This window comes from Scomber japonicus, chromosome 9, assembly GCF_027409825.1.
Source record: "Scomber japonicus isolate fScoJap1 chromosome 9, fScoJap1.pri, whole genome shotgun sequence".
NCBI lineage: Eukaryota > Metazoa > Chordata > Actinopteri > Scombriformes > Scombridae > Scomber > Scomber japonicus.
Window position 1 is genome coordinate 21,280,679 of NC_070586.1, and position 27,317 is coordinate 21,307,995.

At 39.0% G+C, this 27,317-nt stretch overlaps 5 protein-coding genes across 7 annotated transcripts in view; 2 read left to right on the plus strand and 3 right to left on the minus strand.

Annotated features, from left to right (window-relative positions):
• The window catches only part of LOC128364374 (membrane-associated phosphatidylinositol transfer protein 2-like), a 45,859-nt gene extending 40,144 nt beyond the window's left edge, over positions 1 to 5,715 (plus strand). For all 3 annotated transcript variants that reach the window (XM_053324906.1, XM_053324904.1, XM_053324905.1), the window contains 4 exons: positions 1,322 to 1,471; positions 1,590 to 1,770; positions 1,959 to 2,087; positions 2,868 to 5,715. In XM_053324906.1, coding sequence (XP_053180881.1) covers positions 1,322 to 1,471; positions 1,590 to 1,770; positions 1,959 to 2,087; positions 2,868 to 3,251 — 844 coding nt within the window. In that variant the 3' untranslated portion in view covers positions 3,252 to 5,715. The remainder of the gene's footprint in view (positions 1 to 1,321; positions 1,472 to 1,589; positions 1,771 to 1,958; positions 2,088 to 2,867) is intronic.
• Positions 5,716 to 6,773: 1,058 nt separating this feature from the next.
• On the minus strand, positions 6,774 to 9,765 carry arl6ip4 (ADP-ribosylation factor-like 6 interacting protein 4). Its single transcript, XM_053325326.1, has 5 exons — positions 9,543 to 9,765; positions 9,128 to 9,463; positions 8,534 to 8,651; positions 7,637 to 7,706; positions 6,774 to 7,556 (listed from the first exon to the last, which is right to left on the minus strand). The coding sequence occupies exons 1-5, from the start codon at positions 9,682 to 9,684 to the stop codon at positions 7,500 to 7,502; spliced, it is 723 nt and encodes a 240-aa protein (XP_053181301.1). The 5' UTR covers positions 9,685 to 9,765; the 3' UTR covers positions 6,774 to 7,499.
• A 649-nt stretch (positions 9,766 to 10,414) lies between these two features.
• On the minus strand, positions 10,415 to 11,383 carry LOC128365166 (hydroxycarboxylic acid receptor 2-like). Its single transcript, XM_053325821.1, has one exon. The coding sequence runs from the start codon at positions 11,381 to 11,383 to the stop codon at positions 10,415 to 10,417; it is 969 nt and encodes a 322-aa protein (XP_053181796.1).
• A 2,206-nt stretch (positions 11,384 to 13,589) lies between these two features.
• Positions 13,590 to 18,843, minus strand: mthfd2 (methylenetetrahydrofolate dehydrogenase (NADP+ dependent) 2, methenyltetrahydrofolate cyclohydrolase). Its single transcript, XM_053325056.1, has 8 exons — positions 18,684 to 18,843; positions 15,696 to 15,880; positions 15,454 to 15,576; positions 15,048 to 15,200; positions 14,851 to 14,958; positions 14,643 to 14,735; positions 14,382 to 14,507; positions 13,590 to 14,292 (listed from the first exon to the last, which is right to left on the minus strand). The coding sequence occupies exons 1-8, from the start codon at positions 18,761 to 18,763 to the stop codon at positions 14,144 to 14,146; spliced, it is 1,017 nt and encodes a 338-aa protein (XP_053181031.1). The 5' UTR covers positions 18,764 to 18,843; the 3' UTR covers positions 13,590 to 14,143.
• Positions 18,844 to 20,924: 2,081 nt separating this feature from the next.
• On the plus strand, positions 20,925 to 26,965 carry mob1a (MOB kinase activator 1A). The gene is made up of 6 exons (XM_053325293.1): positions 20,925 to 21,093; positions 21,808 to 21,974; positions 22,513 to 22,606; positions 24,377 to 24,510; positions 25,516 to 25,679; positions 26,439 to 26,965. Exons 1-6 carry the CDS (start codon positions 21,080 to 21,082, stop codon positions 26,514 to 26,516), a joined length of 651 nt encoding a protein of 216 aa, XP_053181268.1. The 5' UTR covers positions 20,925 to 21,079; the 3' UTR covers positions 26,517 to 26,965.
• Positions 26,966 to 27,317: the final 352 nt, after the last annotated feature.

The following is a 27,317-nucleotide window of genomic DNA, read 5'->3' on the forward strand; positions in this document are numbered from 1 at the left end:
TACAAAAGGATTAAACTTGAGAGTAAAAAATAAATGGAAAATATATATATATATATATATATAAATAAATATATAAATATAAATAAATAAATAAAGCAAAAAACAAAAACTAAGCAGGGCGTATACAGTAATTCAACACCATGAAACATACTCTTGCATCACTAGTACTCTAAATTAAAACACACATTTTCAAGGAGGAGGTGAGTGGTCCTTTGTGGATCCCATTAAGGCCCAGAGTTTTTATCAAATTGAGCAAAATGGTCTAAGAACGACTGCCAAGTCTTGTAGAACTTCTTGAACTTCTAGTTCTATTAGCCACGACTTCCAGAACATTAAAATCAGTCTCTTCGCAATTCATCATTCATCATTCCATACATAATGGTGTTCTGTACAGGAAGGCTATGAGTCAGTAGAGACAGTGAGTAGCCAAACAGTGCCACCTCTGGCTCAAGCTTAAACACACAGTTATACATTTCAGAGAACCATTTGAATACTTCACACCAGAAGTCATACAGTTTTGGACATGTCCAGAAAAGCTGGGCTAAGGTACCATCAGCAGACTTACATCGATCACACAAAGGGGAGACAGTAGGATAGATTCTATGTAGCTTAGTTTTTGACTAATGAAGTCTATGCATGACCTTAAACTGGATTAACTGATGTTTGGCATTAATAGAACAGTATTGAATTCTACTGAGAACCTCCTGCCAAACAATGTCATCAATCTGGAGCCCCAGCTCCTCTTCCCAAGCTGCCTTCAATGAGTGGGTGGCAATGTTAATTTGTTCAGAAAATACTTTGACAAAATCTGAAATCAAGTGTTCTTAATCAGGTGGACCAAGCAAAAGTCTATAAAGCCTGCTTTCCTCAGGGAGAGGCTCAAAATTAGGCACATTTTGGCAGAAATAGTTCCTGATGTGTTGATATATAAAGAAGTGTGTTGATGGAAGGGAAAATTTGTCTTTTAACTGAATAAATGAGGCAAACTGTTTATCGATGTAGAGATCTTGTAAAATTACTACGCCCTTTAGCCTCCAACTGTAAAAAGTTGCATCTGAAAGTGAAGGAGGAAATGAGGGTTGAGAATTATTTGCTTATTCATCTTTGTTTTTTCAGGCAGTGCTGGACATTGTAGCTTAAACCTGTCTTGGAAACTAGCCAACACTCAAGTGGCCTAGTTTACATTTAGTTTAGTTTAATTTTTTTGCTTACTTTTATTGAGTTTTAGTTTCCCCAGGGTGAATTTCAAGAAAAAAACATTTTTCATCTGGTCTTTGTCTCTCCATCTGTCTTACTCTTCTTGTTCTTGTTGACTCTCCAGAGGTGACCACACATTTGCTGACAGCTATCTCACGGTTATCCCTCGAGGCACAGAGTTTGTGGTATTTAGCATTGATGGGTCATTTGCTGCCAGTGTGTCAATCATGGGCAGTGACCCTAAAGTGCGGGCAGGAGCTGTGGACGTCGTCAGGTAACTCACTCTTCTTGTGTTCTGTTTCTTATATTTGAAACAGTCATTGTGTTTTTGCTGCTTAATCACTGACTACATGTGTCTTGATTGTATTCTCTCTTGTTTGGTCTCGTTACAGGCACTGGCAAGATTTAGGCTATTTGATCATCTATGTAACAGGACGTCCAGACATGCAGAAGCAGCGGGTAGTGGCTTGGTTGTCTCAGCACAACTTCCCTCATGGCATTGTCTCCTTCTGTGATGGTCTCGTCCATGACCCGCTCAGACACAAAGCCAACTTCCTCAAGTCCTTGACGGAGGTCAGTGAGGGGGTCTGTATGTTGTTTTATATATGTTGTAGGCCATGTCCAGTCTGAATCTTTTTAGAGAGACTACATTTTTCGAGGTTAAAACTAAAACAACAGTGCTATCCTGGCATTGTTGTGAGAGAATATTAACTCAGTTGTTCAGAAAAATACAATGCTCTTCTTCATTTGAATGATTGCAGGCTCACTTGAAGATTTTTGCTGGCTACGGATCAACCAAAGACATCTCCGTCTACACCTCCATTGGCCTGCCTCCCTCCCAAATATACATTGTCGGTAGACCCTCCAAGAAGATGCAGCAGCAGTGTCAGGTACTTTTTGATTATTTTATGCACGTCTTAAAGGATAAGGCTGGTGATTTTCTGTATTTTTCTTATCGTAATGTGCAGAGCCAAACCAACAATGAAGTCATCCTTCTCCATCCTTATTGTGTGGACAGTACAGTGGTTACTTCTGGTTGTTTAGAAATGGCTCCAAAGTGTAAATATAGAGAAAAGGTAGTAACCCTCAGCCATGAAGTTCCTAATACAGCAGGCACTAGTGCACATGTGTGAAAATGTGGTTCAGTTTACAGAGTTTTTGTAGTTTGTTCTGCTACTTAACACAACCTCTTGACTTTTTACTGCATCATACATATCTCAAAGAACTTAAGTACAAAGTCAAGAGGTTGTGTTATGTAGCACAACAATCTAGCAAAGCTCTGTAAACGGAACCACATTACTATCTTATCTATTTTTACTCTTTTGAGCCGTTTCTAAACAAGCTACAGTAACCAAACTTTTCATTGATGAAGGAACGTGTCACCCAGGATGAGTTCCTTGCTGGTTTGGCTCTGCATGTGAGATTTGTTGACAATAAGAAAAAATTAAAAAATCACCAGCCAAATCATTTTAAGAAACTGCTTAACACTTTACAGTCCCCTAATCTCCACACAAGTGATTTAATATTTGACACCTGTCTGTTACCCCTACTCAGCCAATCAGGGATTAATTTGACTGAATAAAACAACATGAATGAACTGAATCAGGACATTAAAAATGTTGTATTTATTTCCAGCTGACAGTATGTTTCTGCTCTGTTCCTCTCCTCAGTTCATCACAGAGGGATATGCAGCTCATTTGTCTCAGCTAGAGTACAACCATCGCTCTCGGCCAGCCAAGTCCACCAGCGCACGCATGGTGCTCCGTAAAGGCAGCTTCGGCTTGGGTGCAAATGGTGACTTCCTGAGGAAGAGGAACCACCTGCTGCGCACCATCTCCTCCCAGCCAGCCCCCAGCTCCCCAACAGGCAGCATCCACAACAGACCAGAGCGCACGCAGAGCCAATCAGACAGCGAACGGCTGGAGCGGGAGCGGCTGGAGCGCACTCACAGCCATACCCAGGGAGCGTCACAGCGCAGCATGAGCATCACGGCGAGCTGCTGGGGCCGCAGCAGCAGCACAAAGCTGGAACCAGGAGTTTTCAGCCCCAAGTGAGATTGGAGAGACATTGTGAAATACCTTCTGAGGAGTGACAGGTGGCACAAGTTAATGCAAAGAGTGAAAAACAGTTTGCTTGCACCAGATGGGTAAATACCACAATGAAAATAACAGGTGCTACAAACCACTCTTCATGAAAACATCAGTCACACTCAACATTTATGGACAGAGTCTACGGCTACATTTAGTTTAAAACCCAAAACCTAACAGGCATTTTAAGATGCATCTTCCCAAAGCAGGAACATGCAAACACAGACGTAGCTAATATTGTATGTTGTACTGTTTCTTACTGTTTATTAAATATTTATCAGTCTTGAATACAAGTCAGTTAGTCGGTTTTCCTCTTACAGTAGGCTTTTAGATTGGATCGGTTACACATATAAGAACCCCCATACTGTATACGTCAGTGAACAAAACAAAGTGGTTACAGTAAGCCTTTTATCAGGTCCATGAGCTGATACTGCACTGTAACTGACTACTGTGGCCACATCAAGCACAACTATTACTATAAACATAAACTTTTTTGTGTAATAGATTTCAAGCTATACGTCCTGTTTGTGTGATTTTTTTTTTTTTTAAGATTATTATTATTTTTGGCTTTTTTGCCTTTATTGCATAGTGGGCAGTGAAGAGGCAAAGAGGAAACAATGGGAAAGCGATGGGTAATGACATGCAGCAACAGCTGGAATCAAACCAGGGACGTTGTGGTTATGTGGTGTGTGCAGTAACCCTTTGGCTACCAGACCGCACCTGGATAATCTAGTCTGAGAGCAGAATGAAAATCAGGTAAAACTGGATTGAATGTGTTTGTTTTCAGGGTGCGGCCAAACAAACATAGAAACATTTAGCCAAAAATGAATCTTGTCAACATTTTTTAGGAAAATCATTGTAATATAAATCAACGTTTGGGTGATTTATAAACTAACTTGAAGCGATTTGATCAAGAACTCGTACTGCTTTTAGCTTTCTCAAAAGAGCAATGACAAAATATTGCTAACATTTGCAAGCTGATTACCAAACCACACAGTTCAGTTTTGCTTGTTTTCTAGTCTTCCCTCAGGCCAAAGAACCATCCAAATATCCCATGAAGGAAAAACATTTCCCTTTAACTATGGTTGCAGCTGAAACTGGTTTTTATAGCATTTCATCAGGCTGTGCTGCTGCACCTGCCTGAATGAGTAACGTATGACGCCACTTTAGGGAAAACTCTTGCTACTTGTACAGTTAATGTGCCAAAGTAAAAAGTACAGACTGATATGCTGTACGTGAACAGAGAGGACACGATTTGGGTCTCCTGTGTAAAAATGGAGTAGAGTGTGTAAGTATGTAGTTGAATGCCTTAACAAGGCTTATGTATATAATTGTTATATTACAGTGCAGATCTGGTATCTGGTCCAGTGAAGACCAGCTTCAAGTGTCTTCTTTACTCCGGGGTTAAACACCACCTCATTCAGGATACACTTTATTGATTAATGATGATTATTATTGTTATTTAAGATTATAGATATTTTAAAAATGTATTGATTTTGTGAACAAAAATGTGTTTTAAGATTACTTTAGCTACATTATGTTTTGTTTTTGTTTTTTTCCTTCTTCAAACTTCAGTTGCAGCAGCCAAAACTTGAGAGGTCTTTGCTTGGCACAGTATTGTATTTTTATTATTGTATCTCGCAGATCACCAGAATTATATCAACAGAACTGCTGTCTTGTGTCATATATTGTACGTTTGTTATATCTATTTTGGAAGTTTGGGATATGGCTTCTCTCTGGTTATCCCTATGCTGTAAATGAGGTGTTGAATGTGCTCATAGATAATCCTCCTTAAGTTAAGGTCTCTTTCTCTGTTTTTCTGCACCTTTTTAGAGGAAGAAAAAAAATCTGCAAATTGTAAATTCTGTACAATACGCTGTCAGATGTAGGAACACACAGCTAAGACTTTGCTTTATGCTGTTGGCCAGCTATTTCTGAAATGGGTGAAACTTTGTGGTTTATTCATTCAAATGATGTGTCTTTGTCCTTCGAGTAGGCATGTACAGAGCTGACTGCAATGGACCAATATGGGCTCAAACGGAAGGGGAAACGTGCAATATTTTACTCAACCGCACCACCAGATCAAACAGACTGTGTTGAGGAAATGTCACAGTGCATTGACAATCAGTTCAAACAGGCACATATTCTACAGATGTCAAATTTGCAGAGCGTACCTGAACGTGTCACGGCACTCAACAAACATTTGTAAAGTATCTCAAAGTTGAGACTTGTCATGGGAAAAGAAGTGCCACTGACCTGATAACGGATAATAGTACAGTAGGTTTCCTCCTGTGGATACACATGCTCAGTCTTAACTGTTTTTATCAATGTTTCCATTCCAGCACACGCAGGTCTAGATGAATCCATTCAACAGTTAAAAGTGACCCAGAAATTTCCACGTCAGCCCTGCAATAAATCCTACCTTAATGAAGGTTTTTAATGTTGTTTTTGTTGAAAGTGTTACAGAGAAGTGTTAATTCAACTTAACAGTCACTTTGGAGGCTGGAGTTTCTGGTGCTGTTGAACTGTACTGTGTTATAATGAGAGGTGTTTCTAATATTGTGTCCTCCTCATTTATATTAATGTGGGTAGACTAAATATTAGACAACTGAGTGTATGTGCTCATGCAAAGGTACCTATAATTCTCATTTTCAGTACTTTCTATCCTGTTGAAGGAAGGAGTTATCCACACTGTACTACTGTCCCTCTGCAGTTTGACTTCTTTAAACATTTGAAATCCATGACTTTTTCAGGAAAGATGCTAATTAAATTATAGCTCTTGGGAGAAAAAACTGCTGTAAAGTTGGCAACTACTGAACCCTGTTCCCCTACTCTGAGATCTGAATTGCCTAAATACTTTTAAAAAAAACAACCATCCAGTAAAGAATGTAAAGACGAGGCGGTGCAGTTATCTGTGAAGTTCGGATACCTCTGGGCAGACACTCGCTTCAATTCTGCTTCTGACACACGCGTTAACAGAGGCCTTACATTTCCCCTTTTCTGCCTTAAATTGACCATTGTGTTGCAAGGCCTAGAATGAATGCTGCTCACGCCTGAAATGACTGTTTGCTGTTTGGAAATAGGAAAAGGCCATAATATTTTTTAAACAGCTTTGGTTTGTTTTCACTTTAAGGGAAATGTGCAAAAGGAAAACATGAGGACACTCATCACCGTCTCAAGCTCTGTCCCCCGGGTTAATGCAGCTGTTATATCAACAGTCAGTATTTATATGCCATTGTGTGTGTGTGTTTATTTATATAATAAATATATCTACACACATTCAACATACCTTGGAAAAAAATTCATTGTACAGGGTGTGTATCTTGTAGGTTTTTGGATAATTTCATTTTATCCATTCACTTGTGTTTTTATGTACAGTGTATAAAGAACATATAAAGAACTAAGTAATTTTGGCTTTTTTTCCATTATCTAAATTGGAATGCTGTCATGAAAACTAACACAAAAAGAGAAAAAGCAATCATTGGCAATTTCATTGCAAATAACCTGTTTATTTTTCTGGAAACAGTTCACATGAATGCAGATTTAATTACAGATCCAAACAGAAACAAAGTGTGATGTGAAAGTGAGAAGACACCTGTGAGTGGGTGTTGCGTACAGAGCCAAAATATTACAAAAAAAAAAAGTCTGGAAGGATACTAAAGACTTAAAATCAGCTTCCTCATTTGTTTCATATAAAGTAGCTGCAAAATGCAAAATTAACTAATTTCAAATCAAGAAGCTGTCTGAGTGGTCAGACTGTTTGCAGTCAAAACATCAGACATCATCTGGACATAATAAATATGCATCAATCAACACATACACCAGATGATGAATGCTGAGCTGCTCCTTTAGAAAGATCTCTATTAACACATTAAAATCCACCACTAACTCTTGTGCTTCTCTCTGCATCTCCTCTGTGATGAACATAGATTTAATAAGGCAAATAAACAGGAGATGATGGCTTTCATATAGATTCAACTCATTAGTGTGCACCAAGAGCAAACGTCCCCTGTTTTTTGTACATTCTCTGCTGTACAGTTCAATCACAGGCAACAGAATCATTCATATAAAATGCACAGTAAATATGCATTTTTGGCAAATATTTTCAAATGGCTTCATTTGATGTTACGGAGTTTCAGCAGTCTGAGCAGGCTCTTCTTGAGTTGGTAGTCTCAGTTTATGAAGTTGTCCTCCTGGAGGCGATCACCGCCGCTTCTACCTGTTCAGTCCAAGTTTTCTCTGGAAGGTACTTCCGTCTCCCTTGGTGGATTGCTGCAGGATGAACAAGAGCTCAGTTACATACAAGGTTACAGTGTATATTTCACTAAAATTATAGTAGTTTCTCTTGTTACCTTGTTGATGTCTTTGTGTTTTTCCCGACTGACAATCTCCTCAATGATCTCCCCCTCTCCTCTCACCAGTCTGGAAGAAAACGATGAAGATTGATTGATGAAAATATTGAATTGCACATTTTTAATTTTTTTCTTAAATGTACTTTAAAATAATATTTTTCAAGTTTTTAATACTCCCATCAACATTAGAGAGGACACATATGCTTGCCTTATGCAAATGTATGTTTATTATTATTGAAACAATCCAGAACAATGAAATACTGCATGCTCCAAATATCTGCTGTCAGTTATAACAAACGTCTCTCTCTCTCTCTCTCTCTCTCTCTCTCTCTCTCTCTCTCTCTCTCTCTCTCTCTCTCTCTCTCTCTCTCTCTCTCTCTCTCTCTCTCTCTCTCTCTCTCTCTCTCTCTCTCTCTCTCTCTCTCTCTCTCTCTCTCTCTCTCTCTCTCTCTCTCTCTCTCTCTCTCACCTTTAGCAAGCGGGAGGACCTCTCTTTGTATCAGCTGTATGTTTGGTATTTGAGACTATGCTTGTTATCCAAAACGTTACTTTTGAAAAGGGTCAAGCATTAATTGCGCATTAAAAAAATGTACGCTGTTGAAATGAATTTGCCTTAATACGTTATGACTGCATTAACTTTGGCAGCTCTAAAAAAAAAAAAAAAAAAAAGAAAAAGAAAAAAAAAAACTGGGTCAACATCCGAAAAGAAAACAGTATGCAGGAGAGCTTATGCATGTAAAGTGTGATTTATGGGTAAATAGGTAAAAAAATATTTGTCCTTCAGAAGAAATTAGACTGAGATGGGGATCCTGTAAATCTAAATACTGGTGGAACTGCTCCTTTAAACCCACTTGCAGTGGCCTGTAACCTGAAAAGCAGAATGTGGCTCAGTCTTACCTAGTGCGTCCTGTTTCAGGGTCTACCACTCTGCGGATTACACTCTGTCTGGCCTCGTACTCCTCTTTAGTGAGAGGCCTCTTAGTGGAGAGTCGCGCCTTCTGTTCATCTGTCATGACTGCAGAAGAAAACAGCCGAATGAATTAAATACATATATCACCTGTCTGCTTTAGTACTTACATTTAGGAACGAGAATGTCTGTTAAAAAAACAAAAACAATCAAACAATGTTCAATACAATAAAAAAATCTCACTGCCTATTTAAAAATGAAATTAAACTGGTAATATTTAACAGATCAAAAGAACTACAAAACTCTTTGCACTCCAGAAATCAATCGATCAATTTCATCAGGGAAAATGTGACTTTTAAAAGTATGAATGAGCACAAAGAATCTCAGAAACACAAACGATGAGCTGCATATTAACGGTATATTATCACTATATTAGTATATTATCTGTATATAATCAGTATATTACCAATAATCAGTGTATTATGGTATCACTATATTATAAGGATATATTAAAGGTGATCAATATATTATCAATAATAAATATTATCAGCCATATTAAAATACAGGTAAATGTGAAGTCCCACCAGGCCCGAGCTCCATTGCTCCCTCATCACTCTGCCACATCTCCAGGTGAGATGGAGGTTTCTCTGCAGGAGGAGGACAGGGTAGCAACACCTCCTCTTTCTTCCTCTCCTCTTTTTTCTTCTTCATCTTCTCTTTCTCCTTCTTCTTTTTCTTTTCCTTCTTCCGCTGTTTCTTCAGCTTTGCTTTTTTTTTCATCTTTTTTTTCTTTGCTTTACTTTTCTTCCTCTTCGTGGTTTCATCGCTCGACGAGGAGGAGGAAGAAGAAGAACAGGAGGTGGACGAGGAGGAGGAAGAAGAGGAGCTTCTTCTGCGCTTCTTTCCATGTGTTTTCACATCTGAAGTGGAAACACATAAGTTAATCACCCATGCAGTAATGAGACATGTGTTGTTAATGCTGGTTAAATCAAATCTGACCTTTATGAGCTGCTTTCTTTGATCTGCTCCTGCTGCTGGAGGAGGACGACGACGATGAAGAAGAGGAGGAGCGTCTCCGTTTCTTCTTCTTGTCGTGTTTTTTCAACCTGCCGGCTCTGTCGGGAGATCTGCTGCGGTCCATCACTGACACAAATATCAGGGGATAACGATAAATCCACACACCATGCTACGAAGAATCTGTAGCTGCTGAAGCCATTGCAAACAACAGTTTGCGGAAGTGAGCCCGTCTCCGATTTCCTTCCGCCCTATTTTGGTTCCTAGTTCCTCCCTCAGCTGGTTTCAATAGTCCCAGCGACGGATCACTTCTTATAAATTAATTTTATTTAAGTAAAAGCAGATATTCCACAATGTAAAAAATAGTGTGTTACAAGAAAAGGCCTCGCCCTTGAAATGAAGCAAAACGGACGAAAATGATTATTCAGACTCACCCTTTTCACGCATTAAAAAAATATATATTTTATTGTCGGATTAAAGAATAGGTTTACATTTTCTCAACAACAGTCAGGTGTACATATTAACACTTAAACAGGTCATAAGTATGAAAAGAGTCTGATTAATGCTATAGATTTCAATTACACAACAAAACAGTGGATGTTTTTAAGTTTCATTTTGTGTCTGGATGAAACATTAACAACATAAATTATTTCACAGTTAAGCAATGATATGTTTTTGCAAAAGCAATATTTAGAAAGGTGCAGTCAATATATAGAAAGGTAGAAGTAGCATCTTTTCACAAAATATTTAGCTTTATAATCATATATATTTCACAAAAGCAATTAAAAGTGCAGTTAATATACACTTGATAACTACTGCATAAGAGGAGTGAATATAACATCACTGTGGCTTTTTGATCACAGCTGGCTGATCGACTGAGAGCCTGTTTCTCTGGTTTTCTTCTCAGCACTTTCAGTAGGTTCTGTTTGGGGCAGATTAAGAGCTTTCCTGCAGATTGTCTTGAAGACGGGGCTGGAGAAGTAGTACACCACAGGATCCAGTGCGCTGTTGAGATAGGTCATGCTGATGGTGATGTAAAATGCAGAGGTCAGGTCCTCCAGGGCTGGGCAGACTTCAGATTCATGGAGGGTGTTAACTGCCTGTTGGGTCCTGATCCAAATCAGCAGTTGTGTAATGTTGCTCGGGAGGAAGCAAACAATAAAGAGCACAACCACCACTATGAGGAAGTACAGAGCCTTCTTGATCTTTGCATGCTGTGCCAGCTGTCTCCCTCTCAGGTGGCCAATAATGCGTATTGTGCAGTAGACAATCACAAGCAAAGGTATATAGAAGGAAAACACAAACTCAAATTTATGCCAGCTGAGATTATGGTTAGTGTCAACCATGAAGCTCTCGCAATAGGTCGTGTTGATGTGTTTCAAAGAGAAGAGATGAGCATTCATGGAAATGGCGAGCAACCACAGTGCAACTGCTCCACCCATGGCTTTGGAGACACTCAAATAGTTGATGGGATGATGGGGATGCACCACACGCATGTACCTGTCCAGAGCGATAGCCATCAAGAAGAAGGCACTTCCACGACGGTTCATTGCCAACATGAAGAGGCAGATGTTGCAGAGAGCATCTCCAAACATCCACTTGATCCCAGAGATGTAGTAGCTGGCACGGAAAGGCAAAGCAAAATTGAGCAGAAAGTCAGCCATTGCCAGGTTGAAGAGTAACACTGTGCTGCTCTTCCAGGGCTTCAGGTGGAAGCAGAAGATCCAGAGAGCTAAACCATTGCCGAGGATTCCCAAAATAAACTCTGTTACCAATAGAGGAGGGAGCACGCTCCTCAGCACCGTTCCATTGAAAAAGCATTGCATCTCGAACAACGTGATACCTCTCTGGCCGCAGATGAAGAAATTACCCCCTGTGAGGACTGCTGTCACTCAACAAATGGTGAGAAATGAGACAAATGGTGTTTGTGGTTTTTGCATTTACACATTTATAGGAAGTATGTGGGTGCTGCCTGTCATGAGATGCTAATGATATCTACTGGTCAAAGATGCAAACAAGCTGTAAAGGGGTTGACTAATGAGATCAGAGGGGGAGTATCAGCTCACTGCAGACCTATAAAAGTGCATCCTTTATTGCAAGAAGACAGCATGCTTATTTTAGAGAAATGTAATAAATATATCCTGTCCCAGTTACTGCATGTTCTACTTTGCTTCCTTTTTCAACTATAATCATCATTCATTTGCAGCCAATTTTGGGCTGCAGGTTTTCAATTATGAACTGGAAAGTTTGTAGATTATCTGCTGACAGAAGTCAATGTCAACATTTTGCTGTTACAAAATTAAGGGAAATGCATCATTGTTTTTGTAATCTGTGTATATCGTTTAATAAAAAGAAAATACTTTACTTTTTACTACAAAAAGTACAGTTAAGGGGAGCTGTAAGAAACTGCAACAACAATCTCAAATGTGGGTGTCACTCACTACTTTTAGGCCTCAGGGTGTGAGAGCAAAATTCTGTGGTCTAGAAATATTTTTACTCTGAACTCGCAAGAGTTAATGATAAACACGGCCTCTGGTGAAAAATTAGAGTTAAGGGCAGACATTTACCGTTTATCAGCTCTCTGATCAGTCTTTTTAAAGAATGGTATTTTAAAACATTTATGACCAGTGCTAGATATATCTGCGTGTCATCTGCATAAGTGTGATAGTCTACATTAGAGTTCTGCAGAATTTGACCCAAAGGCAGCATATATAGACTGGACAGAAGGGGTCCAAGAACTGACCCTTGAGGACCTCCACATGTCATAGCCACTCGATCGGATTGATAACTTCCAATGGTCACAAAATAACTCCGCTCCTCCAGCAGTCCAAAACTCAAATACAGTTCCCATTATAATTCCCAGTGAAAAGCAGAAAACCCTCACATTTTTGAAGCTGGAGCCAGATGATGTTTTTTGAATTTCACCTAGATGATTGACTTTGAAGATTAAAGGTAATTCATTATCAGTTTGATTTCTGTTGATCAACCAACTGATCAATCTGCAATTTGTTTCAACATGTTCAAATGATAGCCATCTTATTGACCTGCAAAAAAACCCCAGACCCATGAGAATAGCTTTTACTTACTGTGAATTTAGTCAAAATGATGGTGTATAACAGTTTTTAATACTCTACTTTGTTTGAGGCTCCCACAAGCCTGAAGGTTGGAAATGACTGGTTTATTATAAAACACACATCATATTTTAATTGTTTTAATATGTTTGTGTGTCTAACTAAAAAATAACTTAAACTATAGCTGCTAAATAAAGGTAGTGAAGTAAAAAGTATATTTCCTTTGGTACACTGAAGTACTAGTCTTTCGGAGCAATGACATAAATCCAAGTGGTGCATATTGCATGTGCCTGTATATCTCAATCAGAGAAGTAAAAAACCTTACATACGTCATCCCTGTGGACCCAAGCTACCATGCATAATACTGAAAGTCAGGGGTCTTTTAAGGTCAACTGAGAATGACCTAAAAAGACCTCAAGGCTTATAAACAGATGCAAGTAGGAGAGTCTGACCTTTTGTCTACCCTTGAAACAGTTCTAAATGCATCAAATATTTGGCTCCCATTGTTCAATCTAATGTTGCTGTCCAAGTTCCAGTCATTTTAAAGTGGGTCAGTGAGTTAAAGGAATGGAGCCGTATTAATTGTTTGTTGATAAGAGTCTGAGAGAGAGAAATAGAGAGTCCATTTATGATCCTGGATATGATTGGAAAACCAGGTATTGGTATAGAATTAAATGTCTGTTATAATAGAAATTTAAAAATTTGAAAACTGTCAAATTTGGTTGAGACCAAATTCTAACGTGTCAGTTACAGACAGTTGGATCACAAGGTGACAGTAGGAATGGTTTGTTATGTAACACCAGTGCAAAAGCTATTATTTATATTGATAGTGCCCCAGCTGCTTGAGAGAACTTAGCTATATTTAGAAAAAGGGCATCAATGACATCAGTGTCAATCTGACACTGTAGAGCGTGCAATATTATGTTGTAAAGGAAGAGACAGTTTGTGTGCACAGAAAGCATCAATGTGAGAACATACTTGTAATATTTATTTCAAAGTTTTTACAAAGGCAATTGTGAATCTTTAAAGCTCGTATCTTGATAAACATAGCTACTTTTTCCTGATGATGTTAGCCCTTATCACTCTTGGTACATAAGGCTAAACTAATAGAAGGTAACACAACAGACAGGCCTCAAATTGCTCAGCTTTGACTGCTTAAACCAGCATAGAGTTAAATACTGTAACCTGCTTCCTTTCATGTTTAAATATGATGTCACTGAAGCAATAAATAAAACCACCTTTCAAGATTCTTTAAAACCCCAAAAGCTCAAACAAATACATTGCAAATGATAAATACTGATAAACCTGTTACATAAGACATGCAGCTGCATTAGTGAATGTAACAGTCTAACATTTCTGGACTTGAAGGTTAAAGACGTCAGAGCTTTAAAGCTATCATCTTTCCAGTCCATGTGCAAGGGAGCTCATCAGGTGCTCCGAGTTTTTTAAAAAAAGCGGGGAGGGGGGTAGTGTTTGGGGTGGGTGGAATGTGTCGCTGGGATTTGCTCTGCCCCATTAGGATGCGGCCGCCATGCGGACCCTCTCTGGGGGATACAGCAGAACATTTTTAGCCGCTTTAATGGTGTTCTTCATGAGCATCGCCACAGTCATGGGTCCCACGCCTCCAGGCACTGGGGTGATATAGCCTGCCTTCTGTCTCACGCCTGAGTATGGACAGAAACATTACAATGTTATAGACACCCAAGTCACCAAGTATGTCCATGTAGAAATCATGTTCATTGTCCGGCTTTACCTTCAAAATCCACATCTCCAACCAGTCTGCTCTTCCCAGTGACGGGGTCCTGCACTCTATTTATTCCGACATCAATTACAGCTGCACCTTCTTTGATCATGTCCGCTGTAATGAGGTTTGGAATCCCTGATAATTCAGTGAACACACAGTACAGTTAGAAAACTCACAGTACAGTTAGAAAACTCAAATTTACTCAAGAAATACAAGACTTAAAACTGTTGAAATATAGTCCAATGCAGGAAAATAAACAGTGACACAAACCTGCAGCAGCAACGATGATATCAGCTATTTTAGTGTGTTGGCAAAGTTGCTCCTTTGGAGTGTAACGGTGAGAAATGGTGACTGTGGCATCACCTGAAACAGCGATAACATTAAGTAAAGATACTATATATGCAATGCCCTCTATTTTCAAATGTGGAGAAACTCACATGCACACACACATATGCGCACACACATTCAGTGATCTTACCTCCAGGTCTCTCGTGCCGGCCGTCTGTATGCAGCAACATGGCAATGGGCATTCCCACATTCTTAGAGCGTCCTGCCACTACAACGTTCTTCCCAAGAGTAGGAATGCCTGGAAGACAAGAATTCGGACATTTGATTTAGACCGATTGTCCCACAGCTTTTCAACCCTATGAGGAAGGACGCGGTCACTCCGGTTACCTGTGCGTTTGATAATTTCCCAGACTCCCCAGGGAGTGGCAGGCAGCATGGTGGACTGATCCAAGCACATGCGGCCTACATTGACTACATGGAAGCCGTCTACGTCCTTGGTAGGGGAAACTGCATTACAGACTGTGCGCTCATCAATGTGTTCTGTAAGGAAGCCAAGAGGAGATACAGTCAGGCCAACAAGATCTCAATGTTTTCAGTTTGTATAAGCTCACATATGCAACTTATTCAAGCACACATACTGCAGCTGTTTTGCATTTAAGAAATAGAATACATTATACCAGGAATAACATGCAGATAGGTAAATTGTGCTATAATGACACAAAACAGCCACTCTACAAATACATGACTGTGTACTCATCAATCTTTCTATTACACTGTTCAGGTCTGTCTATACCTGGCAGAGGCAGCTGTACCAGCAGGCCATCCACACGGGGGTCTGTGTTGAGTTTGAAGATCAAGTCCAACAGCTCCTCCTCACTGATGTCTGAGTGCTTGAGAATTGTCTCACTAGAGATTCCTGTGGGAGAGGAACAGCCAAACAACTCAAAACACAGGCGAGCATTTGTTCTTTTGTTTTTACACTCTAAATATTCTGCATTTATGCCTATGAGAACACAATGTGTGTTTTTTTCTTACCAATATCAGCTGCAGCTCGTGTCTTATTCAGGACGTAGGAGTGACTGGCTGGGTTTTCTCCAACGAGAATCACACTCAGATGGGGTCTTCTGTGGCCAGCTAGAACCCATTTCTCCACATCGCCCCGGGCCTCCTCCCGAATCTGCCGTGCTAGTTTCTTTCCTGAGATGACCACTGCCTCTTGCCTGAGGGTTGGTAAGCACAGACAGTAGAATCAGGACAAGGAAAACTATGAACTATTAACAAGCTATGATTTTGTAGTAGAAAAAAATCAAACAAAAATAAACCACTATACAATATAACTAACTCTCAACAAGCAACACTGATAAACATTTCATGTCCAAAAAGGAGAAGGAAGAAACAACATGCTTGTCTAGTTCTACCCCTAATCATAAACTTGAGAGAGATTCACATAGTCCAACTTCCGCCTCAGTGTCCTTAATACACGACTAAACCTCTATGTTCAACTTCTTCATACAGAAATCAAAACTGTGAAACAGAAACCCCCCCACTAACATCACCATTAATGAGCGTTACATTCCCCTTCCTCATTTCTGTTCCTTCCTCTGTATTTCTGTATGATTTCTTCATACAGATCATTTCAAAGAAGTCACTCCACAAACTGAAATACACATACTTTTAAAAATAGTGTCAAAACTTTCCTCTGTAGTTATAACCCCCCCCTCTGTCTAAGAACAAATTGTTTGTTGATTGGAGCATTTTTTTTGTACATTCTCAAATTCCAAAACTCTGAAATTAAAAGCATATGAATTTTAAAACAGCCCGTTACTGTGTTCATGAGATCCTACATTGTTTACTATCATTACGTCACTTTTTGTACTATGCATACTAAGTGTAAGTTGCTTTTGTGGGTGTTGCCCCATACCTTTACACAGTGAACAATACAGAGTGTACAATGCTTTATGGTCCTGAATGTGACTTGTTTTTCCAGAGCCACAGCACCAACTTTGCTTGCACATATTCTATATGAGGTTTCCAGCTAATATTGTGGTCCAATGTCACACACAGAAAATACTTTTTGTGCGTTAACACAGGCTATCATCACTGGTATGAGGGTGGTTATTTTCCCATTTTCAAATAATAGAAGTTTAGTTTTATTCAAATTAAATTATAATTTGTTTGTGTCAAATCACATTTTCAATTTACTCATTTCACTTGTGACCATCTTCAAAAGCTTCTGAACATTTCCACCAGAACAGAAAATAATGTTGTCCACAAATAAAACATATTTCTTTTTTTGCTCTCAGTGATCCACAGCCAATCTGTATGATTATGTTTCCTGTTGCATTGTTTTAATGGACAATGTTTGTCATAACATGATTTTAATATTTAAATTAATTTACAAAATGTAAGTTTGCGTACATGAAACAAAAGAAAACTAAGCAAACTGTTGTATTTTGTGAAGCAAAAATGAATTTAAATAAGAATTGTAGTGGTAATTTAACATTATTTCTACACTACTCGACCTCGTGATTGTCCATGAATAGGTGCTTCTGACACCAGAAACTTGTAATCAATCTCAACCTTTCAGCCTGGACAAGTACCAATTCTAGCCTCTAAAATTAGACACAGCATGATCCCACCTGACTGGGCCACATGTTTTATGAACACTTGTACTGTGGTGTCACATTATGTTCAATCACAAACACCCGGTTAATTGGAGAGAAGAACAAGAATATGTGCCTGAATGTGTACAAACCTGTACCCTTCAGGTGCCAAGTACCTCATGGTTAAAACTGACGTACAGAATGATTGACTGTATGACTATATAACCTGTTGGGACTTCATCCAAATTTCAAAAATGCCACCACTTATGTAACAACAAACACAGAAAACAGTATCTAATAACTGAGGAGTAATGAACCATCAACAGTGATGTAACCATGCTTTTATTCTGCCAAAACTAATTAAACTTCACAGGAAAGTATCACATCTTTGGGGGAAATGGAGTGAGACCAAGGGGCCAGTGTACCAGGTCCCAGAGAAAATGTGTCGAGATGAGGGGGACGCAAACTGCTCTTTACCCTATTACTGCTGAGAGGAATAGTTCTCTTTTTAAATGTATGAGCTCAGCAGTAACCCACACCAAGTAGGACCCACCACCTCCTAAATACTCTGAAAACATTTTTTGTTCTTGTATGTTACTTTTGATGTATGCATTTTGATGTAAAACAAGTTAAGTGTATGTGTTTATATATACATACATACATACATACACACATATACACACACACCTGCTAGTTTGTGGTTGATTCAAATTATATTAAAAAAAATAAATAAAATTGATCAGTACTAAAAGTTATATCTATGTTGTGATATGTTGTAATAACTCATGTACATGACTTGACAGGAGTTTTAAATAATCCACCTTGTGCCTCTGGAGCTGCTGATCATGTGCAAGGGCCACACGAGGTTTGTATTTTTTAGGCGTGTGTAGAAAATTAGTTCATTATGATCTCAGTCATGCTGCACTCAGCACATTTCCAATAAATACCTGCACGGGATGCTGCTGCACATTTGCTATCAATGTGGTGGCTCGTCCTAGCATAAACGATTTCTACAGCATATTTGCTATTGTTACTCGATCTGGTGTCATTCAGGAGAGAATGGCGACTATACATATGCATGTCTCCAACACCTCGGTCTCCATCCGAAACCTGGCTCCTTGAGTTACAGGGTGCAAGCACTCAGGACGATTTCATCAGCCAGCCGCCGCCTGCAATGTTACCGGCATGACGCTAGGGGCGTACCAAAATGTGACCAACTGCGGACATTCAGTACGATACATACAATATAATAAACCTCACCATTAAACGCACCACTTCATTCACTTAGCAGGAATATTAGAGGAACCGGCAAATAGAGACGTACTACATGCTATAAAGATACAAAGCTGCTCATTTAAGGAGAGATAATGCGCCCAACATGGCATGAAGTGATCTCTGATGTGGTCGTGGTCGTACTCACCTCGAGGCGGACGTGTGCAGTTTACAAACTTGATGCTGGGTGTGTTGGCACAGTTTCCTGAGAGTCCTGACCGCTGCCATTTGTCCGAATGAAAGGAGAGAGGAGACACTACGGCCGGTTACGAAACACACACAATCACTACCCGGGCTGACAGAGGGACGTCTGTAACGGAGGAAGAGGAGCAGAGAGGCTTTATAGCCCTTCCCCCTTCACGTCTGCGTCACTGCTATCTGCTGCCACACCTCTACTGCACAGATAACACCGAGACTGAGCTGTCTGTCAGCTGTCTTAACTAATGCACAGACAACACTGATCTGTTGTCCTAGGCTACTGCACAGGTGACTTTGAGACTGAGCTGTAACTAAGCTGTCCTCTTAGCAGCAGCACGACAGTTTGTACATCAAAACTCAATTAAGAGAGCCTCAGGACCCTACTTACTGCATGTATTTACCATAGACTGTATAAAACATAAAAATAATACCATTAAGCTTTACATTCAAAATTTCAAGTTGTTAGCAAAATATACTTTATCAGAAGTGAAGCTGTTCCTGAGTTTTAGCATTTTAAGCACTTTAATTTTGAAGGAGCATTTTTTTTTACTTCTCTGTATAGGCTACTGTTGATTAATTTACTGTATGATACACTGTTGTACTGGTGTGTATGTTAAGCAACTTCTGAGTTAGTTATTCTTACATTAATTTATCATAATCTCATAATCTTCTACAGTGTATTGGACTATTGCTCAGCCTCCTGCTTTACATATTGATCATAGTTGTGGCTATTTTGTTAACTGGAAGTCTATTTTGTACTGTAAATTAGTTGAGAAAATAAATATAGCCCCCCATGGGTTCTTGGGGAGGAGGGGGGGGGGGGTTTCAGGGGCTACACAGCAAAACATGTAGGCTAAATACCTAGGGAATTCAGGTGTTGTTGACCCTAATGTTATAAATAACCAGTCTGGACTTTTGGTTTTCATTCAACAGATACTTTTCAAGCTCACCTTGCTACTTCTGCATTAACTGGTCTTTCAGCATCTGTTCAATGTAATTTCAACCAGTTGAGATAAAAAAAAAAAAGTTAGAGATATAGTTAGATATTTAAAAAACCCCACAGTCATCGAATATCTCCTTGTCCTCCCACCACCTCTTCAACCTCCTCCCCTCCTCAACTTCCCAGCACCCCATAAACCAAGGGTGTCAAACATACGTCTGCAGGCCAGAACCAGCATGCCAAGGGGTCCAATCTAGCCCACAGGATAACTTTGCAAAGTTTGAAAATTGTAACTCTAATTTTTCTGCTACTTCAGAGGATTTTCCACCATAATAAGAATTCTGTGAAAAACAATTAATACCTATTGTGGATAGCTTCAGTGAAAAATAATCTGAAAAGGACTGAGATATTGTTACACTCATTTTTCTCAGGACATCTCAGGCTGTTCATATGTTTTTAAATAGATGGTTTATTAAAGTAAAGTTATAATATATTGCATATGTTGTGTATCATTATGCAATTGTTTTACTGGGTTGGCACAGTTACCGATGAAAATATTGATGATTACAAAGGGGGTTACAACTGAAGTCAGAACTTTAAGATTTTGCTCAGGATGAGGGTTTCTTCCTCATTTTTTATATGTAACATGTTACTGAATACTTAAATTGCTGTTTTTAATTATTTGAAAACAATATTTTTTTTATATTTTGTAAATAAATCATGAGGCAGGCTTACTTTGAAGACACATGGGCTTAAATGGTGTCATCGTACTAATTAAGCCCATGCCAGACTTTTTGACATTTTTCAAAACATATATTTAATTTATATTCCAAAATGTACATGAGCTAATTAATACATTTTCAAATGAAAGATAAATCTTGCTTTATAAGAAATGATCTCCCTTATACATCATGTCAGTATCCATGGAAAAACACCTGGACTTGGATTTTGGTGGGTTTAATGGGCACACTTACCCCAATAGTTGAAAACATTCAGTAAAAAATTTGAAAAATAATCCAAAAGTAATCAAATGTAATAAGTTACATTAATTTATTTAAGTAATTGAGATAGTTACATTATTACATTTTAAATAGGGTAACTAGTAATCTGTAACCTTAAAGTAACCCTCCCAACCCTGCCTATCCGTAAATAGTGGGATTTAAGTACCTGGTGTGTTGTAGTATCTGGGTGCAGCCACGAGGGGGCGACAGTGTGCCGGCCGTGCTGCTACAGTGAGCCGATAGAGGAAGAGCCGCTGGGTGCAGTTCTTCATGTTAGCCGTAACCATATTGTTAGCAGACAGCGCTGACAAGTGGCTCCTACTGTGTGGCCGTTAAACACATATCTGCTTATTAAACCAGAGTGAGGAGTTATAATCGAGGCTCTCCGACGATTGCTACGCCAAGATGAGCTTCCTGTTGTAAGTAAAGCCATCCGTCTCTGTCTCGGCAAGTTGCAGCTTGCGGTTAATGTTAGCTACGAAGTTCCACCAGGGGAAGTAACTGGGGTTAAAATAAGGCACTGTGACTCAAAACAAGTCAGCGAGCCGCATTGCTATCACAATTTATTAAACTTGATCCTTTAACATTGCGTTTTCACTCTTCGTTGTAATATTATATGTCAACTACCCACATTAGGCTATAGTTTGCTAGCAACTTGAACTTTTAAACTACGTGCTAACTGGACTAGCTTGATGGTTAGCACACTCTTCCGTCTAGTCAGATAACACTAGACACGTTAGTCACACATCTTTGATGCCTTGTTGTCGAGCAATGTAGTTAATTAAGTTATTTAGTTGTTTACAGTGACCCTGTGATGCTGTCACATTTCCTGTGTATTGCACCACGTATATAAACCACATTAACTTTGGGTTAGATGACAGATTTTACACTCATGCTTCTGTCACACTAAAAATGAGCCCAAATAAGCCTTAAGGTTTTAACGTTGACATGACAAATGAAGCAGCAGTTACACATCGCTCATATCATTTCAACCTGACCTTCATCATAATGTCTTCCTGAAAGGATCCTCACACATGAAGGCCCAACAGGAGCATCTTCTCCTAAACAAGCCTTTTAAAAACTGCCACAGCGTTGCCCCCTGTACTGACAGCTGCTCCATTGTTTCTTTGCAGTGGCAGTCGCTCATCCAAGACCTTCAAGCCCAAGAAGAACATCCCAGAGGGCTCCCATCAGTATGAGCTGCTGAAGCATGCTGAGGCGACTCTGGGCAGCGGGAACCTGAGACAGGCTGTCATGCTGCCCGAGGGAGAGGATCTCAATGAGTGGATCGCTGTCAACAGTGAGTGGATGAATACAATAAACAGAAAGTCTGGACACACCTTCAGTACCAGTGAATTGTACAATAAAACATTTCAACTAAGGTTGAACATTACATCTCAAAGTGAACACTAGTAGGGTCATACAGACACACACAAGTAAGAAATTGGTAAATTATTGGTTAGACCATTAACATTGTTTAGTACCAGCAGAAAATACAGGACAAACAAAATGAATTGTTTTGATATGTTACTATTTTAAAGATTGTGAGGACGTGAAAAGTCACACACACAGAATATACAGAAATGAGGTCATTGTTGCTCGTATTCACATCACCACTCTTTCAGGAGGTCATACGTATGTGGTGACACTGTGGTTGAAAAAAAAACCTAGATGCCCCCATTCAGTATATTTTTGGCTGTAGGAAATACTGCAGGTCACTAACTCCCCACCTAGTAAAATATATAGGCCAATATGATTATTAAAGTTTATTTAGTATTAGTTAATTATCATTATCGGCAGCTTTTCTAGACAAAATTATAAGTCACCTTTTCTTTCAGCCGTGGATTTCTTCAACCAGATCAACATGCTGTACGGCACCATCACCGAATTCTGCACTGAGACCAGCTGCTCTGTGATGTCTGCCGGACCAAGGTAATAATAAACTGTCCTTTTATTGCAAGCAGAATAACTGATGTAAGTGTTGGCAAAGACACTACAGTTTTATTTTTCAAATTTAGATTCAGCTACACCAAACTATACAAAGTGGGGTCTTTTTCAGTCTGCATTGTTGACTATGCTGGTACACGTGGTGTTTTGTTTACCTAGATCAAACAGCTTTATGTGCCAAATTGAAACTAGAGTGGAAAAACCAAGCCCAACCCAACCAAGCACAAACTGGCACTGTGCTGGCACCATCACCAGTGCTGTCATATGTGTTTATATGTGTCCTGGCAGACAGTACATCACAAAGAAAAAGGAATAATCCCAGCAAGCCTTAGTGAAAAGATCACTGAAAGATCAGTGAAGGTAGAGGATAAAATAAATGGCAACAGAATTTAGAGAAATCCTGGAAGAAAATCTGCAGTCTGCTATAGAACAACAACCAAGACGACTAATTGATTGCACATTCAGCACAACCCTAAACCTGTACGTAACATTTAATATAACATGTAAGCTACATTTTTGCTCTGCTGTGGAGCTTCAAAATGTTCAAAACATGTGTCATTTGAGCAGTTCCACTGAGATGAGGGAAACATTTTGGCTGATGTATGCGTTTATGTAATATTTGGAAAGAAGGAACTTTACACGGTTTGGCAGTGACTCAAAATGTGACACACAAAGCTCGAATGCTTTAAAGAACTTTATGAACATGAACAATGGAAGATTTGTGATTTTACTGCATAGTGCTACAGGACTTCATAATACATATTTTTAAAGGCAGATTTCCACAGAACATGCCACTTATTAGGGATTATGTGTAAATGTATTAATGAGCTATGACAGACAGCCCTGACCAGCTGATGATTGTTTTATGACTTTAGGAACTTGTACTGGGATTTATGCCTCACTGAAAATAAGTTTATGGGGTCAATCACTTTTAAAATAAAGGTGAAGATGAATTTTGTCACAATTTTTGGGATATTATATGCTTTCCCCAGCAAGCAGACACTAAAGAGTTGACAGTAAATGAATGGAGACATAGATAAGGAATGACATGCGTGATTTTTACTTGTCTTTTGGTTATATGCGTAACTGGGTCATAATGTTCCCGGATGTAAAATGCTGCCAAGTAGAGAAAGAAAATAACGATAAGCCTTAGTAGATAAAAGCTTGTATTTAATTAGAAGAACCAACATGAACTGAACGTTGATTGAGTATCGGTGTAGTATGTTTCTATGAGATCACATTTAAGTCAAAATAACCTTCATAATGTGATATATTTGATGAAATATGTTGTGTATTGACAATCTCATCTGTGGATCAGATTTTGTAAAGTTGAAACTGTTAAAAAAAACAAAAAAAACCCAACTTGAAATACATCATCTGAATGTCACAAGAGGAAAACAGGAATTAAACTTTGCATGCAGTCCCTGTAGACACTATTTAGCTCGAATCTAGATTAGGCACTTCCTCTATCCTCTCCCCTGCCAAGACTCTGAGGTCAGTCTGTAATCAGGAGGAAGAGACGGGGGTTCACTTCCTGTTGACATAGCCGCCATGAAGAATATGACTGTATACATTTGCATGTCTTCCCCCTGCTCTTTTTTTAGCTTATCTTCTACCATATGATGTTTTCGCTTGGTGGAAGATGAGTCTGTGTTAGTTTTCATGTTCATGTCATTAATACTTCTCTGCTATAATGTTTTCATCAGGTTAATAGTACCAAACATACTGACTCCTACATTTGTTCTCTCTCTGTAGATATGAGTACCACTGGGCTGATGGCACCAACATTAAGAAGCCTATCAAATGCTCTGCTCCCAAGTACATAGACTACCTGATGACCTGGGTTCAGGATCAGCTGGATGATGAGACACTTTTTCCCTCCAAGATTGGTGAGTTCTGATTTTTGCCAGTAAGGAATTTCATATTCAGCAGTTTTATAATTAAAGCTTCTTTTTGGTGATACTGGTTTTAATTTCACCCTTGTAGATGTGTATTAGCTCCATGAAGTGTAATAAACAGGAAGGGGCAACACCAACAAATAGGTGGCCAATCAACTCTGTGCACCCGTGTTTTAATCTTTTATCTATCTATTTAATTGTAAGATTGTTGGTCTTGATCTATATTGATGATTAATTTTACTTGGACTGTACTTTTCATTTTAGAGCATAAGTATCACATCATCAGTTGTGACAAGAGGAATGTAAAATAGTTATTGACAGTATGTTCAAATTCTTCAGCTGCTTGAGCTTTTATTGGCTGTACCTCAGCATGTTGAATTTGAATAAAACAAGAGTCGTAGCCCTTTTATACACAGTCCTCTGATTTTAGAACAATGTAGCTGACAGTCATCCTTAATATGAACAGCGTAATGCTCTTGACTGCCCATGCCAGTCACCTGAGTTTAGTCCAGCTGATCACATGTATCACATGCTTACATACAGACTTGAGAGAAGTTACACTGACTGCAGTCTATTTTGACTTCAAAGTATTCACTACTAACTGTTAAGCCTTGTGACTTAAGTTTATTTTAACTGACTTATTTAATTTGGTCTCTTGTGCTGTCCTTATGTGAATGTCACACTGTCTTATTGAAACTGAAAAGCAGTGCTGTAAATCTCACTATTTCATTTCAAATCCAATTTAGTGGCGCATGGGAAACGCAACAAAAACGTGTCACTGTTCTACTATGTACTGACAGCAGTATAACTCCACTCTGCAGAATTCTTACATTTCCATTTGTAACTCTTTTTTTTTTTTTTTTGTATGGAGGGATTTTTTGCTGCCGTCTAGAAATGTAATCAGGCAAATAAACAAAAAGTGCAGCGCTTTAAGTCTCCCTCTGAGATTTGGTTCTTTTCTTGACATCATAATTTTCCATCATTTCTGTCCCACAGGAGTTCCCTTCCCCAAGAACTTCATGTCTGTGGCCAAAACCATCCTGAAGCGTCTGTTCAGGGTTTACGCTCACATCTACCACCAACATTTTGACTCTGTGATGCAGCTGCAGGAGGAGGCCCACCTCAACACCTCCTTCAAGCATTTCATTTTCTTTGTTCAGGTGAGCTAATCCTGCCACACTGTAAAGTTTTTATTCTAATTATGCTCTGCCAGCTGCACATGTTGTTGTGTTCATAAAAAACATCAAAGTTATTTCTCTCTCTGGCAATCTGCCTACTGAGGAACTGGTGACAGTTCTGTAACACTTTCTAAATGGCTCAACAATGTGAAATCAAGCACACTGGTGAAAGCATCCACCAAATAAAAAACAATGTATGACGAGCAAACCAGTCAGACAAGAAGAAGGAATGAAGCTATAAATGCTGTGCTTTGATCATAGAGATGAAGCAGCAGACATGACTCTGAAGCTACATTACTATTGATAAAATGGCTCAATGCTATAATTAGACAGCTGCTCTCCCACTGTGCTGCAGAGAGGCAGTAACACGACAGCTAAGCAGCTATTGCTGCAAATAATCTTGTCTCATTGTACATAATGCTCTGCAGTGTTTAGTCTGTCTATGTAAGATGGCAAATTTAATGCAGCCATGTGGCTTTATCTGAATTAGTCCTGTCATGTTTGAACACAGTCAGATTGGGTCTTTATCAAAATAGAGACCTTTTGAAAGACAGAAAGCAACCGCAAAAACAAACAGATTCAATTAATCCATTTTCTAGATTATGTGTCTTTAAGAGAATTACAGGTGTGGTGTGATAAATTAGTTTGTACAAAATGACTAGTTAAACCTTGCTAAAGCTATCGCTGCTTCTATTCATTCTGTTTTTTTCTTTCTGTATTCTGTTTTTTTTTCTCTTGTAGGAGTTCAACCTCATTGACCGGCGAGAGCTTGCTCCCCTGCAGGACTTGATCGAGAAGCTTGGATCCAAGGACAGATAGACATTTCATCTCTCATTTTTTTTTAAAGTTTCTTTTTCTCCATTGTCCCTCTCTGTGACCTCTGCTACCTCTATGACTTCTCGTCTCAACACTTAAAATGTGTGCCTTCTTCTTTTCTCTTCTTTCACCTGAACATTTTTTGCTGTACTTTTCCTTTTATTCTTTCTGTTGTCTTTTATGCTGTCTTTGAGCCTTTTTTCATCATTGTCCTTCTAGATCATAAAAAATAGTGTAGTAAAAGTATTTTTTCACAAGACTGTGGTTAACGACTCTTTAAGAGCAACCTACTGAATTTTTTATTGGACTAAGGACATTTGGAAGTTAAGGTGAAGCCAGCTTTTTTTTTCAAAAGTTGGTGCATAGTGTTTTTACATATTGATAGACAATTTTATTTTTGTTAACTTTTAGCTATTTCAATTACAATGACTGACCAAATATCCCAATCTTTTTTTTTATTATTTTCTGTTATTAGGGTACAATGAACGTAACAAGAAGAAGAAATGTAGCGACATGAAACAGGTTTGGGGGTAGACTTTGCACCGGTGACAATGCAAGCTGAAGGCAGGCACAGAAATGCACCAACATATATAGCTGTTGGCTGTGTATCTGATATCCAAAATATGTGAACATGATTTCATTCACGTGCTTTTTGAGTAGTCAAATGCTAAGAGGCACATGGATGGATGATTGTGAGACGCCTTTATTCTTGCCCCACAATAACGCCATCTTCGACTGCATTGTAGCTATTTCAGTTTGAAATGGTTAATTGAAATAGTAAGATGCAGGATATAGTGCTTACAG